We start from the raw sequence: 13,988 nt of genomic DNA, 5'->3' as shown, positions 1-13,988 counted from the left end.
CTTTACTCCAGTCAACTGCTTATCTTTTTCTTCTTTTTTTTCTTTCTTTCTGTTGAAGCATTAAGGACATTTGTTTCATACATTAAAAATTTTTTATATTCGGATCTTTCCCCTTATAGCTCCAAGGTTCATATTCTCAATTACTGCACACACTTGGGCCTTTTCTCTTCCCGTGACCCATCTGTTCTCACATTAGTTTTATGTCATTCTTTGATAATGTAAGTCCTCCAGTTAAGCAGGTGTCAAGTATGTTTCTATTTTGCTACGATCGTTATTCTTTTCATTTTTCTTGATAAATAATGGGTTTCGAATTTTGTTCATCGCTCTTTTGGAATCAAATGAGATGAGTGAGCATAAACATTTCTTCTGAATCAGTTAAATGATAAATTAATAGATTTCCTAGTGTCAGATCGTCTAAATTCCAGATTCGGTAGCTTGTTCAGTATGTCCTCTTCTCTTTTTTTTTTTTTTTATATGCCCCCGTTTATTTGAATTGTGCACCCATAGGAAAGACCCTATCAAAAGAGAACAAAAAAGAGAAAAGCCAAGTGTTTCAGAGGGAAAACACGTCTACTCTTTTGATTTGCTTTTATTTTACTTAGGATCTTGGCCCCTATCTATTAGTGAGATTGGCATATAGTTTTCTTCCCATCCACCCCTGCTTTTGTGTGTGTGTGCTTTCCTTGTTCAGTTGTATAAAGGCGTTAATTATATCTTATAGAATGAGATAGAAGCATTTTTTTTCTCATATTCTAAAACAGCACAGAAGTTATGAGTTCCTTGATAGTTTGATGGAAATTATCTATAAAGCCATTTGGGCCTGTTTTCAGGCAGTCTTATTAACCTTTGCAGATACCACACTGACGCCCAGCTAGAACGTATGTCCCTACCCTGTGATACCTTCCTCCTCTATTAGCAGTCCTCTTCAGCTTGCTGCAGCCCATGGGAACTAGCTCATGTACAGAGGAGGCTGGATAGAGCTCATTGAGAATCATTTGATATGGCTAAATATCAAGCACAGAATAAAGATCAAGATCTGACTTCTGACCTGATGGTATTAACTTGAGAGCTTAGTTTTTATCTCAGTAAAATGACTGTATAATTACTAGGAGGGTTCTAGTGATGATTCTCTTAAAACAGAGAAAGGATGCATTATTAGATTAAGACTTGCTGACTCGAAATCTTCTAACGGTTACCTCACTGTTCCCACTGCCAGACAGTGTGATACCAGGGAAAGCAGTGGGCTATGGGTTGGGCCCTCTGTCTTCAGCCAGCTGTGTGATCCTGGGCAAAATCACCTAATGTCTCTTTTGGTTTTGTTTTTCTTACCTGGTCTAGTGAGGAGGTTGGCCTAAATTAGTGATTATTGTGGTAGGATTGATGAGTAGGGGCTGCCTCAGAATCTCCTCAGACTTTGGGAAGTTAATTTTTATTTTATTTTTATTTTTATTTTTATTAAGATTTTAAGTAATCTCTGCACCCAGCATGGGGCTTGAATTCACAATCCTGAGATCAAGAGTTGCATTCTCTACCAACTGAGCCAGCCAGTCGCTCTGGGAAGTTGAATCTTTAAATGTTGAGAAACAAACCACCCATTTATGATGTTTATGAGACAGTTGAAAATACAAACACTGGGTAATTGCCGATATTAGGGAATTGTTAACTTTTTTGTGTGTGATGATGGTGTTTACATTGGAAAAAATAATCCTTTTTTAGTTTTGGGTTGTATACTACGATATTTATGGATAGAATGAAAAAGAAAAAGATTGTAAACATTGGCTAGACTTCTCTAAGGTCTGTGCAAGTACTTAATTATCTGTTTTGTTTCTGGCACTGATGAATATTTACTGTGCTTTTATGGAACTGGACTCTTATGTACTCTTTACAGCTGAAAAGCTGTCAGAGGAAGAGGAGAGACAGAGACTGTGTTGTGCCCTGCATCAGAGTCCTGAGAATAGACTCCTTGTCTGTGGTCACAAGGTCTTTCTCCTCTCTGTCCCACACTGTGGTCTGCCCAGCCAGGGGGCATCCCTGCAACCCTTGCAGGGGCCCCTGGGAGAGCAGAGTCACTGTCTCAGTTGTATTCCTAATCAGGATAGAGTAATGCTCTGTGCACAGCCCTGCCTTTGGGCAGGGTGAGCAAATGTAGGCAGATCCTTTTAAGTTTTGATTGTCGGACCCTTCTCCGTATCCCCTCTCCTGTGCCTTCCACCTTCCCCCATTTTCTGCATTCTCAGAGACCTCTTAGGACTTTTTCCAAGGTGAAATCTAGAAAAGTAGGGAAAACCCTGGTGAAAAAAGACCAACTCTTTCTACCTTGCTTTATTCTTCCTAAGCTGCAGGGCTCAACAATTTGTGGCATCCATCCTCCATAACTAAAAAAATAGGTAAGACCTAAAAACCTATATTGTCAGAACAATCAAGGAAAACTTTCTTCAACTCTGTCACAATTCAGGCTTTCCTTTTCCCTGCATTCTCTTCCTGCCCTTATGCATGATAATAAGAGCTAACCTTTGTAGTTGAACTCCTTATACCCGAGGTACCTTATGCAGATTGTCTCATTTAATCTCACAACATCCCCGGAGTGTAGGGGCTGTCAATAGAGCAACTCAGATGGGGAAAAGGAGGCTCAGAGAGCATTCATCACTTGCCCTAAAAAGTGGTAGAGGTGGGTCTCTGACTGCAGAGTCCACATTCTGGTAACCACTTGGCTGCTAGAACACATGCCCTTATACATCCAGCCTTTTCCCCTATTGAGAATTACTTCTTGGAATAAATTCTCAGGAGTTGGGGTGATTGGGTCAGAGGGTTGGGTGTGTGAACCTGGCAAAGTTTTAAACTCTTGCTCACTCCCTCTCTGCCATAGCGCCTGCCTCCAGCACCCTGAAGATGCCGAGTGATATATCCTCCTTCACCAGGTTGGCGATGGCTGCTGTGCAGTGAGCCCTGGGCACACGTGCTGTCCTGCTGAGCTGTCCACTTGTCTGAAGACCTCTTAAGATCGCCATTTTTGCCTCCCTGCCAGCTGTCTTCAGAATGGGCCTCTGGGTCTTGTGAAACCATTAGGCTAGGTGATATGGCACCAGCAAGGGGAACGTTGTCCTCTGTCTTCTGTGAGTCTGGTTCCTGGAATCCCCAGGTTCCTCAGCAGATCTGGCTGTACATGGATCAGAGGCATTTCTTCTCCGCATTAACTGTGACTTGACCCAAGTAGCTGTATTGGACTGCACACTGCATTTAATAAAGGAGTTCCTTTTGGAAGTCTGTGCTGCCCCCATACCAAGTTGGGAGGAGACGTCCGTATGGACTGGGGCTTGTTAGGGAGTTAGGATTGAGAGCCCTTTGCTGAGGACCGGGATCATCCTGGCCTATCAACAGTTGTGCAGTGCCAGAGGGCTGGATTTGGACATCACTGTTGCTTTCACTGAGCAGCCACAGGAGAGCGTGTTCCACGCAACTCCTCCCTCTTAAGAACCATATCAGACAATGAGTAGCCTGTTGAGACCCGGAAACTCCTAAGTTCAAACCCATGATGGGGTAAAGAGGACTGGGCTGTCATCTTTCAGTCCCTTTGGCCACTGTAGGTGGTGGGGAGCAGCTGTTGCTAGGAGGTGAAAGCTGGCCCCTTTCTTTTTTTCATCCTGCTTTGGGCAGTTCCTGTATCCAGAAAATCTACAGGTCCAGACAGGCCAAAGAAGAGGAATGGAACAAATGAAGTGGTTTGAAGGATGTGCCAGTAAGTCCTTTAGAGAAAATGATTGGGGCATGAGGCTTTGCATCTATTACCTAAGGAACTGTTGGTTTGACATGGAGATGAGAAGAATTTGTCAAGTCACAGGGAAGAAACCCCAACCCCTGAAATGTCCATCTACAGTGCTTGGAAGTGGAACAGGGACAACCAGCTAAGTTAACATCTTGGCCGTCTCAGGAGGCTTGGGCATCAAGATGATGAAGGCCATGCTTTAGTGTTTCTATTTCCATTCCACGCAACTTCTTGTCTTCTTGCTTAGAAATGGGAAGGTTATTGGCATTGACTCTACTCTGTGGGGCTCTTGGTACCAGCCTGAGCTCTGGAGAAGTGGTTACTGAAGACGGAGCTCTGAGCCCCTCCTTACGACCTCCCAGTACTTGTGTGCCAAGGTAGTTTTAGAGTTGACGTCATACCTGTCCTCCAGATCAGGCTCCCTGCCTTTCCATACTCTAGAATGTTTCCAGCCAAGGTGACAATAGCAACCCAGAGGTGACTGACTCTTCAGTTTCTGTAGGCAGGAGGGTACACAGCATTGCCATGGCCATGGTCCAGGGCCCTGACCCATGGTGCAGCATATATCCAAACCAGGCTGTCTGTCTTTAGTCCAGGAGCCTCACCTGCCTGTCTAACTGGCAGCCAGGAGGGAGTACCTAGTGTGCAGGAGTCTGAGACAAGGCAGAAAGGGGTGCTGTGGGCAGAGAGGGGGGCATGTATGATAGGTGTAGAGAGAGTATCTTGAACGCCAGACCCTCCCTCCCTGACCTCCTGCAGAGCTGGTCTTAGCAATGATTTGCTCAAAATTAGGCTTCGTTCTCAAATTAGCTGGTAGGTAACTGCTTTTGGAAATGCATTTAGTAAGTTTGAGGAAGATATGAAATCTGGAAGGCATCCACGGGTCAGGGGTTTGGTAACTTTACAGGTAGGATTATACACCAATAGACCCGAGGACAGTAAGACTGTGAGACCATATGAAGCTTTAGGAATTATTTAGGACAGTCAGAGGGTCCTGAACAACCCACTCATGACTTAGGAGTATTGCTCAGACAGTGCTGGAATGGTTGCTCCTGAAAGATGCTGACCCAGTGTATGCAGGGGCCAAAGGAAAAACTAATGCATCATCCTGTGTTTGTGCAAACCCTAGTATGCTTCCCATGGATAACTTCCTGAGGGTTGTACACCTTGAAGAAAGCCAAACCTGGAAAGGGGAGTTGTGAGAACACGGACTCTTTTTCACCTTGGAGGGACAGGCTGAAGGGGGAGGTGGTTGAAGTCCGTAGAGTCATGCTCTTCAACTCCACACTTCTGCACCCACTCCTCTTGAAATGTGAAAGGAAGCTTTCCTCTACCTATCATGTCTCAGACCTGGAGTCCGTAACCTCAGAAGGCAATACTACTGGCTGAGAATGTAGAAGGATCAAGAAAGCTTTAGTTAAATTCTTGACATTCAACATGACAGGTGCATGTTGATGGCCTATGGAAGATGTCCTTGTGCTTTAAGAAGAGGTCACTGATGGAGGAAGATCTACCTGTTCTTGGCCCCACCACCAGAACAATCTTGGGCTGGGTGGGTCGTAGAGCTAAGCCGCTGTCACGGTTCTGTTCTTATATTAGCAGAAACAATTAAATAAAAGCAACTTTGGATTTCTTCATCTTGTTTTAAATTGACTTCTCATGTTTATTCTGATAACCACTCAAAGAAGTGGCACAGAAAATAAAAGTTAAGGTACTGTGGTAATGCCAGGGATCAGCTCACTGATGGCCGGTGCCATGAGGTAGTAGTGTAATTCCCTGTTTACAGGCGAGGGAACAGAGGCACCAAGAAGTCAAACAGAAGTGGCGGAAGTAGGACTAGAACCAGGCAGTCTGCTGCCACGGTCTGTTCTCTGCACCGTGCTGGGGTTCTGAGATAGGACACGGGAGTGGACATTAGCCCAGGAGGTGAGATGATGGCTTTGCCTTCATGAGACCCTTTTCAGTTCACTTCCCAGCGCCTGAAGTGATTGCTGCAACCCCCATGGGGCGCCTGGCTGGGCCTGTGTCAGTAGGTGGGGTCCCTTGCCCTTGGTCCTGAGAGGTTGAAATCCCTTGCACATCCTGTACTTCTGCCTGCTCCAATAAATAAATACTTAGAGATGAGTGAATTCTAACGGTGGATCCATGAGGACCTTCCTTCCTGTCCTTGAATTCCAGGTCCCTCCATTTAGCATTGGGACTCTGGGTGGAAGCCAGAGTTCTGGTAGACTACTCGGAGTACTCTGGTGCCGGTGAGCTCATCCTGATACCATCCTTTGTAGAGACCGGGTGCATTCTTTGCCTTCCAACTCCAGTTTCACTGACTTGGGGGAGTCAGATGAAGTGAGAGACGAAGGTTAGACTGTTTGAATGTTAACTGTCTTAAATTTCAGGAGTATAGGAACGGGGTCATAGCAAAATACACTGCAGAAACATTTTCGTTACCTTTTTATCTCCCTTCTTAGAACAGATGTTTTTGTTAGGATCCATGGTTGCTAGAAGCAGAAACCATTCACCACTACCATTAGTTCTGAAGGCATCCTATTCTTTCTTTTTCTTTTTCTATCTATTTGAGAGAGAATGAGCAGGCGAGAGGGGCAGAGGGAGGAGAAGCAGACTCCACTGAGCAGGGAGCCTGATGAGGGACTCGATCCCCCTGGGATCACGACCTGAGCCTAAGGCAGACACTTATGCAACTGAGCCACCCAGGCATCTGGTTTCATATTCTTTCAATAGGCATTCTGAACAGGGAGCCTGACAGTTTCTGCTACTTGCCCTGTGAACTTGACTGCTGTGCACCCGCCAGGGGACTTTGCAGCTGTGGAGCCCTCTGTGGATGGCCAGTGCCTGGCTTTTGGGTCACATTCTGAATGTGGTGAGCCTAGTTGGCTCAGCCTGCCTTCCTGCCTGTCCCTCTGTGCCTAGGCCACCTCTCTTGCCTCAGCGACCTCCTCATCCTCCCCTGCATGCCCGCTCTTCTCACAGTGCTGTGTCCTGTACCAGAGATGCTGTTCCCTTTGCTACTTTCCTTATCCTCCGGGATTGAACTTTCATGCATCACTTCGCTGACACCAGGCAGTTAGCTCTTCTGTGCCCCTGGCTATGCACTGCTACCTCCAAAACCTTGGATTACACTGGCTTGGGTTGTGTTTGATCCACTTGCAGATCAAGCCTCTCCCAGCCTTGGCCTGGAGGGGTCAAGGTCAGAGTCGGATCATCTGCCTCTGTAGCTTAGTGTGTGGCCCCCCAGTGGGAGCCCAGTAAACGCTGGATGCTGGATGAGTGGCTATGCGCCGTCAGCCCAGCTGTTCCTGCTCTCCCCCTGCACAGAAGTCCCCAGAGTAAAGTCATGGATGCCATTTGCTGTCTCTCAGGGGATATTAGGAGAAAGAAGAGAAAGCCCTGCACCAAATTCACACTAAATAGTGCAACTAACCCAAGGGACCAAAATGCTCTTTGGAACCCAAATGTAGGAAATGGGGCCTTTACTCATCCTGCTTCCAGCTCACCATGGGTGATGCCATGGGTATGCCACCATGGGTGCCCCCCCCCAACCTGTAGGAAACCCTGCACTCCCAACACAGTTTGCCTTCCTCTCCTCTCCATCCCTTTTCATTCCTTCTCCCCCTCCTTCACCATGTGAATAACTACCTTCCTCACCCAGCACGCTGGCATTTCAGTTGTTTCCATCTCCAACCCCTAGAGTTGGGCGAGAGCTAGAATCACTGTTCCCATTTCACAGATGGAGAACTAGGTCAGGACCAAGGTTCGGACCAGGGAGGCCTTCCATGCAGGGAGAATGTGGGGGCAGCCTGAGTCCCTGCTTCTCTCCCATGAGGGACATCCAGACTCCCTGTAGAGAGGGCTTTGTGAAGGGTGGGGTGGCCCAGCTTTTCAGGGAGGGGGCAGTTCTCAATGTCAAGATGAGGGGCAAGGAGGATCCTGGGCAGGTTAGGAGTGGGCCCAAACTGTGCCTGGTCTCTACCCTAGGACTCCTCAAGGAGAGAGACAGCACTGCACGGAAGCCATGGGAACCATCTGGGGGAGTGGGGGTAGGGCAAGTGAGCCCAGTTGCTGAGAGGGTGGGGGACAAGGTAATGCAGTAGGTGGGAAGGGGCCAGCGAAGAGAAGACTGAGGAAATGGCACATGAAGCCCCACTTGCCCATAGAGCCACCCTGAGCCCACAAATGTGGATGAGACAGTACCAGATGGAAGGTGCCTAGCGTTCAGCACACAGAGCATGTGAGTGCCCAGGGGGTGGGGCTCCGTGAGAAAGTGCTCAGTCCCCAGCCCCCAGGCCGACTTGGCAGTTATAAATCTCAGGATAAGGTTGGGTTGGCCCAGGCTAGGCCTGCTCCTCCCCATGGCAGAGGGTGGAGAAGTGGGGAGTCCCTAGGAGTGGCTCTACCAGGGTCAAAGAGTTAGCAACAAAAAGTGAGGCATGGAACAGGGAGGGGGCCATGGAGGGTGGAGAGACATGAGGAAGCACCTTGCAGGGGCCCAGGCCGCATACCCTTGCTTTGAGAGCAGCTGAGGAGTTTTCAGGAAAGGAAGGCAGGCTGGAGACACACCAGGGAGATGGGTTCCAGGATCCATCCAACCTATTGCCCCCCAGGGCACCTCCCTCCACCTGACGTGTTCTCCATCTCCCACCCCAGTATTCTCATTGCTCCTGGGTGCCTCCCTCCTGGGGCACAGGCGGCTCCTAGGCTTTGGCCTCCATTCCTGAGGACTTTTAACAGAGGGAGGGGTCCCTGTCTATGATATGAGAGGATTGGACTTGGATTAAAACTCCAAAGGGAACTGGGGAGAGGGGATTTGGTCCCCTCATCAGACCCTGTACCCGAGGTCTAGAGGCCTGTGGCTGAGATGATGAGTGGAGAACCAGTTCCAGCCTCTTCTGTCCCCCCAGTGGGGAGGTTATCTATGTTCATTCTCCTGAGTGGCCAGGGCTGGGGGCACATGGGGTTCGGGCAGTGCATATTCGGGGCCTTACTGACCTCCAGCCCTTTGAAAAGCTTTGAAGGCTATGCCTCACCCAGATTAGAAAATTTCTTGTTTTCCCAAGATACAGTTAAGAGATTGGAGTAGAAAATGAAGATTGGCTCTACACAAGTATTTTAGGAATTTGTCCTATAAGCAGTTACCAGTCAGTGACTTCTCCTGTGGACAGAAGGGCTAACCACTACTCCTCTGTCCCCTCCCCCCCAAACCCAAATTCATGCCAGGTATACACCTTGTGCCTGCGGGACCCAAGACAACAGATGGGTTAACCCGGATGGTTTCAGACACTGACCACAGGCATACCGAGCAGAACAAAGGAGTAGAGGTGGGCGAGATGGCTTTGGTCCCGGGAGAGGGCTATAAGGCAGCCCTGTGACTCTGAGGCTCCTGTCCTTAGCTGGGGTCCTGTCCTGGTTAGGTAACAGTCACCGCAGGTTCCAAAGCCAGGAAAGGGTACTCAGGGCTGAGGAAAGCTGTGGCAGGGAGCCCAAGCTGAGCCAGGAGCTTGACCTGGATGGAGCAGGTAACTTGCAAGGTGCAAGATCTCCTTGTTACCCCAGGGGAGGGCAGGGCTGGGCTTTGGTGCGCTGGGCAGGAACTCAAGGACTGCAGAAGGGGAGCTGAAGGCCACAGAGGAGCAGGGGTCTCCCAGCAATCCAGACAAGCTGCCCTTCCTATGAGCTGGAGAAGCATTCTGCCTAGAAGGATACAGCAGGGCCCCAGGAGCAATGTGGAAGGTTAGTGCCCTGGGGCGGGGGGGAGGCTTCCTCACTCTGTTCCCAGTGTTTCTCTTCATCTTGGGACCCTCACTCTGAACTCTACTGACCCCAGGGCCAGATGGGCCTAAAGACATTTATTTTTCCTTAGAACAGGTGAGGCAAACTCGCATTTTCAAAAGGAATTTTATTAGCATTGAAAGGGGCAAGTTGGAGATGACAGAAAATGTGGCTGTCCCATCTCCAAAGCAAGCCTTGTGCTCTCACAGTCATCACACTCGGGCCCCTGGATGGGGGCAGACGTGGGGCCCTTTGTCTTGAGGGGAGCTGCCGCAGCCCCTGCCTGTCTCCACCTGCCACCAGGCTCTTCCCTGTGCTCCGGGGATGTCCTCTGGGACACACTGCTCTGTAAAGTCAAGACCTTCTCCTTCCCCTGCCACCCACCTGGCTCCTGCAGGTGTCCAGTTGGTTGAGGCACCGGGTGCTGGCAACCTTATCCGTCCAGTCAGAGCCCGGCCATCCTTACTCCCGTGGCCCCGTGAGCCCCCAGCGCCGGCAGGGGCCTTCTCACTCCAGCGGGCCGTCCAGCGGGCCCTCCGCCGGCAGCTTCTCCGCGGCCTGCGCCTTCCTAGAGGCCTCCCAGCGCCGGGCGGAGGGCTGGTAGGAGCTCTCGTCACTGGCCGGGCCCTGCAAGTCCTGGGTGAGGCCCAGCAGGGCCCGGACCTGGAGGAGGAAGTTGGGGCTCGAGAAGCAGTAGAGCACAGGGTCCAGGACACTGTTAAGGTAGGTGAAGGCCAGGGAGCCGTGGAAGAGCTGCGCGCAGAGGTCGAGGGCGTGGCAGGCACGCAGGCGGAAGGCCACCATGGACGCCATGCCCAAGATGACGCTGGGCAAGAAGCAGATGGTGTAGACCGCCACCACCACGGCCAGCATGCGCACGGCCCTCTGCGGGCCCGCCTGCCCGCTCAGGCTGCGGCGCCGGATGGTGAGCACGATGCTGACGATGGCAAAGAGGATGAGCGCCAGCGGCAGGAAGAACTCCAGCAGGAACAGGGCCTGGTGCCAGCGCAGCGAGGCCGAGGCCTCCGTGCCCAGCCGGTAGCTGAGGCACGAGGGGCCGGCGTAGGCCGCCAGCAGCAGGTGCGCGTTGAGGAGCAGGATGCCGGCCCAGAGCCCCGCGGCCACCCTGGCGACCGCCCCCACCGAGGCCCGGCTCAGCGCGTGGTGGGGCCGCACCACCTTCAGGTAGCGGTTGAGTGCGATGGCCGTGAGGAAGACCACGCTGGCCGAGCGGTTGGTGGACAGCAGGAAGAGGTTGAGCTTGCAGACGGCGGCCCCGAAGCGCCAGCGCTCGCGCAGCAAGTAGTAGTCCACGCGCAGCGGCAGGTTGACGACCAGCAGAAAGTCGGCCACCACCAGGCTGACCAGGAACACCGTGTTCGACGTCCAGGGCCGCGTGTGGAAGCAGAAGATGAAGAGCGCCAGGCTGTTCCCCGCCAGGCCCAGGACAAACTCCATACCCAGGATCGGCGCCAGGAAGGCCGACACCGTGGGGGAGGAGGCTGGGAAACAGGACCCCGAGGCCTCTCCTGTTGCCCCCGTTGCCCCCAAGTCTGTGGGGAGGACCCAGGGAGAGGAGGAGAGGAAGGGAGCGAGGGAGGAGGGGAGGGAGTCAGGGAGAGTGGAGGGAGGGAGGGTGGAGGGAGGGAGAGAAAGGAGGGGAGAGGAAGAGCTCAGGTTATGAGGTTCCATGGGCTGCTTGGGCCATGGACCTGTGAGAAGTTTCCAGGCTTTCTACCCCTGGCCAGAGTGTTCAGAGCAGAGTAGAATGATGCGCACTACCGGCTAGCCACCACGATGACTCAATATCCTGGGGTTTTCATCAGCATCCTTGCAACCGCTGAGAAACACCCAGCGTTTGTTTACAGCCAAAGGGGAACCCTGCAGCCCTCCCTCCCCCGCCACGGAGTGACCAGGCTGCAAGGTCTCTGCAGGAGAGCAGGGCTCAGCAGGGGTGAGATGGAGGCCTAGGGAGACCCTGAAGTGGGAGGAAGGCCCAGCTGGGGTGAGGTGGGGAAGAGTGTCCACAGCCTGAGGGCTCAGACATTGCTTGCCCGAAGGCCGAAGCTGGTCCTGGCCACCCATAGCTCTCAGGCTTATGCAGGCCACCCTGCACACCAACGCACCCCTACTATATGTTACAGACTGGGTGGCTGCCTCCCTGCCCCCACCGGCTCTGGCAGCAGGGAGTATGACACTAATAGGACATTGTCCCCGGAGAGGGAGGTGGGGAGTCCAGCCAATACCTTGACCACATGGCTGATGGCCTTGTGGAATGAGCCTGTTTGTGCCTTGCCACCCCCGATTCCCGATGGTCCAAAGTCCATGCACCCCATGAAATATCTCCCACACACAGAGGGCTCGCCTGCCAGTTTCTACTGCCCTGGGACCTGGGAGGAGCCCCAGACAGAACAATCCTGAAAGCCTTTGAGATGCCCTGTCCACTGTCCGCCCCACTCCATCCCCACCCAGCATTCGCTACAGACAGGGCAGGAGAGGCGGGCGCTGTCTTCAGGCAAGGTGCAGTCCTGCTCTGCCACTGGGTGGTGTTCTCAGGAGCCCCTGGGGCCTTGGGCTCCTCACAACCTGGGGCAGCACCGAGGGAGGCTGGGTGCTGCCAGCTGGCTGCGGTCAGCAGTGGGCCGTGCATGCCAACTCTGCCGAGGCCTCAGGGCTTCAGACACACTGGCTATTGGCCTCTCTCTCTCAGAGCCTCCAGGCCTCTCTCTCCTCTGTCCTGGGCTCCCATCCGGCCAAGGCTAAAGGAGACAGGCTGTGACCACAGGGTGCAGGGTGGTGAGACCACCAGCCTGAGATTTGAATGAAGACAGGCCTTGTTTGGAAACAGAGCTGCTTGTTTGCCAAACCTCTTAGGGAATTCCCTAGCATGGAGCTCATGTTCAGAAAAACAGAAGATCTAATTTTCATTATTTTCTCAGGTTAAGTCTGCCCTGGGCACTAGGGACCAGCCTGTCTCCTGGCCGCCTGGCCCTGCGCAGGGGACTGTGGGGGACATCCCTGTGTTCTGTCCTCGGCCCCCGCACAGAGCAACACCCTCTTGCGGCCCAAGTTCGCGCCAGACTCTGCCTTCACGTCCTGGACTGTGTGAGTTTGGTGGGGGGGTTGGCAGTGTTTCTTCTTGGCTTGTGGGAGAGGAAAGCCTTGGGGTAGAGAGGAGGGGATAGGCCCTGACATCCCTCAGGGGTGGAAACCCCCTTTCAGCAAAGCCAGGTTCCCATCTGCCCTACAGTGGAGCGAATCAAAACAGTGGGCTGCCAGGCCACAGTGGGGGAAGGCAGGGTTTAGACCCCACGTTTTCCAGAGGAAGCTTTGACCCTCACCAGGGACCTATTCCATCCAGATCCTGCTTCAATTTCCCCCTCCCACAACCCCTTCTGGACTTCTCACTGAAGTCCCAGGAAACCGAGCTCAGGTCTCCGCCGTAGGTTCTGGGTTTTGTCTCTACCCACGGCTGCTTCTAGGGTTCCCAGCACTCGTGGACCCCGCGGAGCACCCAGGAGCCTTCTGAGTCTTTGGACACGGTGTCTGTACACAGCTGGGGGAGAAGGCACCGGCCCGCCGCCAAGCTCCTGATACCGCTTTGGGTATCGTGCTCTTCACGCGCTAACCCTGGTTCCCTCTGGGTGGTGGACCTTGTGTTTTTAAGTATTTTTGTTTTCTACAGTTAGTACACATCACTTGTTACTGGGGAGGAAAAAAACCCCACTGACACTATTTTAAAAAGTCATATAAAAAGAATAAGTGGGAAAGACCAAGAGGCGGGGGGACAATACGAGCTGTGTCCCCACGACGAGCGCAGGAGCCAGAATGAGCGGGCCACACACACAGTGAAGAGAGCCCCTTTACGAGCAGGGGCACCCACTAACAGACCGTCCACACATCTACGTTCACCTGGTGCGCCCGACACACCAGACACACACGCACAGAGTCACAGGAGCACAGGCGATCTGCCATCGACGACAGCCCGCGTGCGTGCGGACATACAGGTGTTTGTCCACCAGGAAGCCTTTATTGAGGGCCCTTTGGGCGGCAGGCAAGGGCTGCGCTGAGCCTGTGGGCACAGAGGGATGGAGAGGCAGCCCGGCCTCAATCAAGGAGCAGACCGTGCAGGGCAGTGGGCAGAGGGCTGTCAGAGGAGAAGGGGTACCACCATCCCCGCAAGAGCCTGGCGTCTCTGCACAGAGGACAGCAGGAGGGTGGATGGCGATGCCCAGGGCCCAGCTCCGGTGACACGGAGTGGCTCAGCAGCGGTACACGCAGAAGCAGAGAGGGCAGGGGAGATGTGTGGGGCAGGGAGGTGCTGTGGCTGCTTCGGGGCGCACCGAGGGGATCAGCCCAGGGGCTTCTTGCGGGCGGGGTCCTGCGTCACAGCCAGCGCCACAGAGCCCCGCCCTCGCTCCCAAGTGTACCTGCGGAGACCCAG

General features: G+C 52.7%; 3 protein-coding genes and 1 long non-coding RNA gene across 8 annotated transcripts in view; 2 read left to right on the top strand and 2 right to left on the bottom strand.

Moving 5' to 3' along the window:
* The window catches only part of KANSL3 (KAT8 regulatory NSL complex subunit 3), a 39,898-nt gene extending 34,498 nt beyond the window's left edge, over window positions 1-5,400 (top strand). For all 5 annotated transcript variants that reach the window (XM_040623535.1, XM_040623539.1, XM_008699804.2 and 2 more), the window contains one exon: window positions 2,867-5,400. In XM_040623535.1, the coding sequence (XP_040479469.1) occupies window positions 2,867-2,887 (21 nt within the window). In that variant the 3' untranslated portion in view covers window positions 2,888-5,400. The remainder of the gene's footprint in view (window positions 1-2,866) is intronic.
* Window positions 5,401-6,144: 744 nt separating this feature from the next.
* LOC121101051 overlaps window positions 6,145-13,988 on the top strand; it is a 14,825-nt gene continuing 6,981 nt past the window's right edge. Inside the window, exons 1-2 of the long non-coding RNA XR_005833018.1 lie at window positions 6,145-9,505; window positions 12,484-12,649. This is a non-coding gene — a long non-coding RNA (uncharacterized LOC121101051). The remainder of the gene's footprint in view (window positions 9,506-12,483; window positions 12,650-13,988) is intronic.
* Window positions 9,652-11,629, bottom strand: OXER1 (oxoeicosanoid receptor 1). Its single transcript, XM_040623529.1, is given in 1 exon segment — window positions 9,652-11,629. A coding segment is annotated over 1 exon segment (1,578 nt). The 3' UTR covers window positions 9,652-10,051.
* Window positions 9,652-13,988, bottom strand: part of HAAO (3-hydroxyanthranilate 3,4-dioxygenase) — an 18,848-nt gene continuing 14,511 nt past the window's right edge. The window contains exon 10 of the mRNA XM_040623530.1: window positions 9,652-13,974. Within this exon, the coding sequence (XP_040479464.1) occupies window positions 13,896-13,974 (79 nt within the window). The 3' untranslated portion in view covers window positions 9,652-13,895. The remainder of the gene's footprint in view (window positions 13,975-13,988) is intronic.

The sequence above is a fragment of the Ursus maritimus genome, unplaced genomic scaffold (genome assembly GCF_017311325.1).
Source record: "Ursus maritimus isolate PB19 unplaced genomic scaffold, ASM1731132v1 scaffold_6, whole genome shotgun sequence".
In the NCBI taxonomy this organism is placed as follows: domain Eukaryota; kingdom Metazoa; phylum Chordata; class Mammalia; order Carnivora; family Ursidae; genus Ursus; species Ursus maritimus.
The sequence above is the reverse complement of the archived record's forward strand: the minus strand, read 5'-3'. Positions and strand labels throughout refer to the sequence as shown.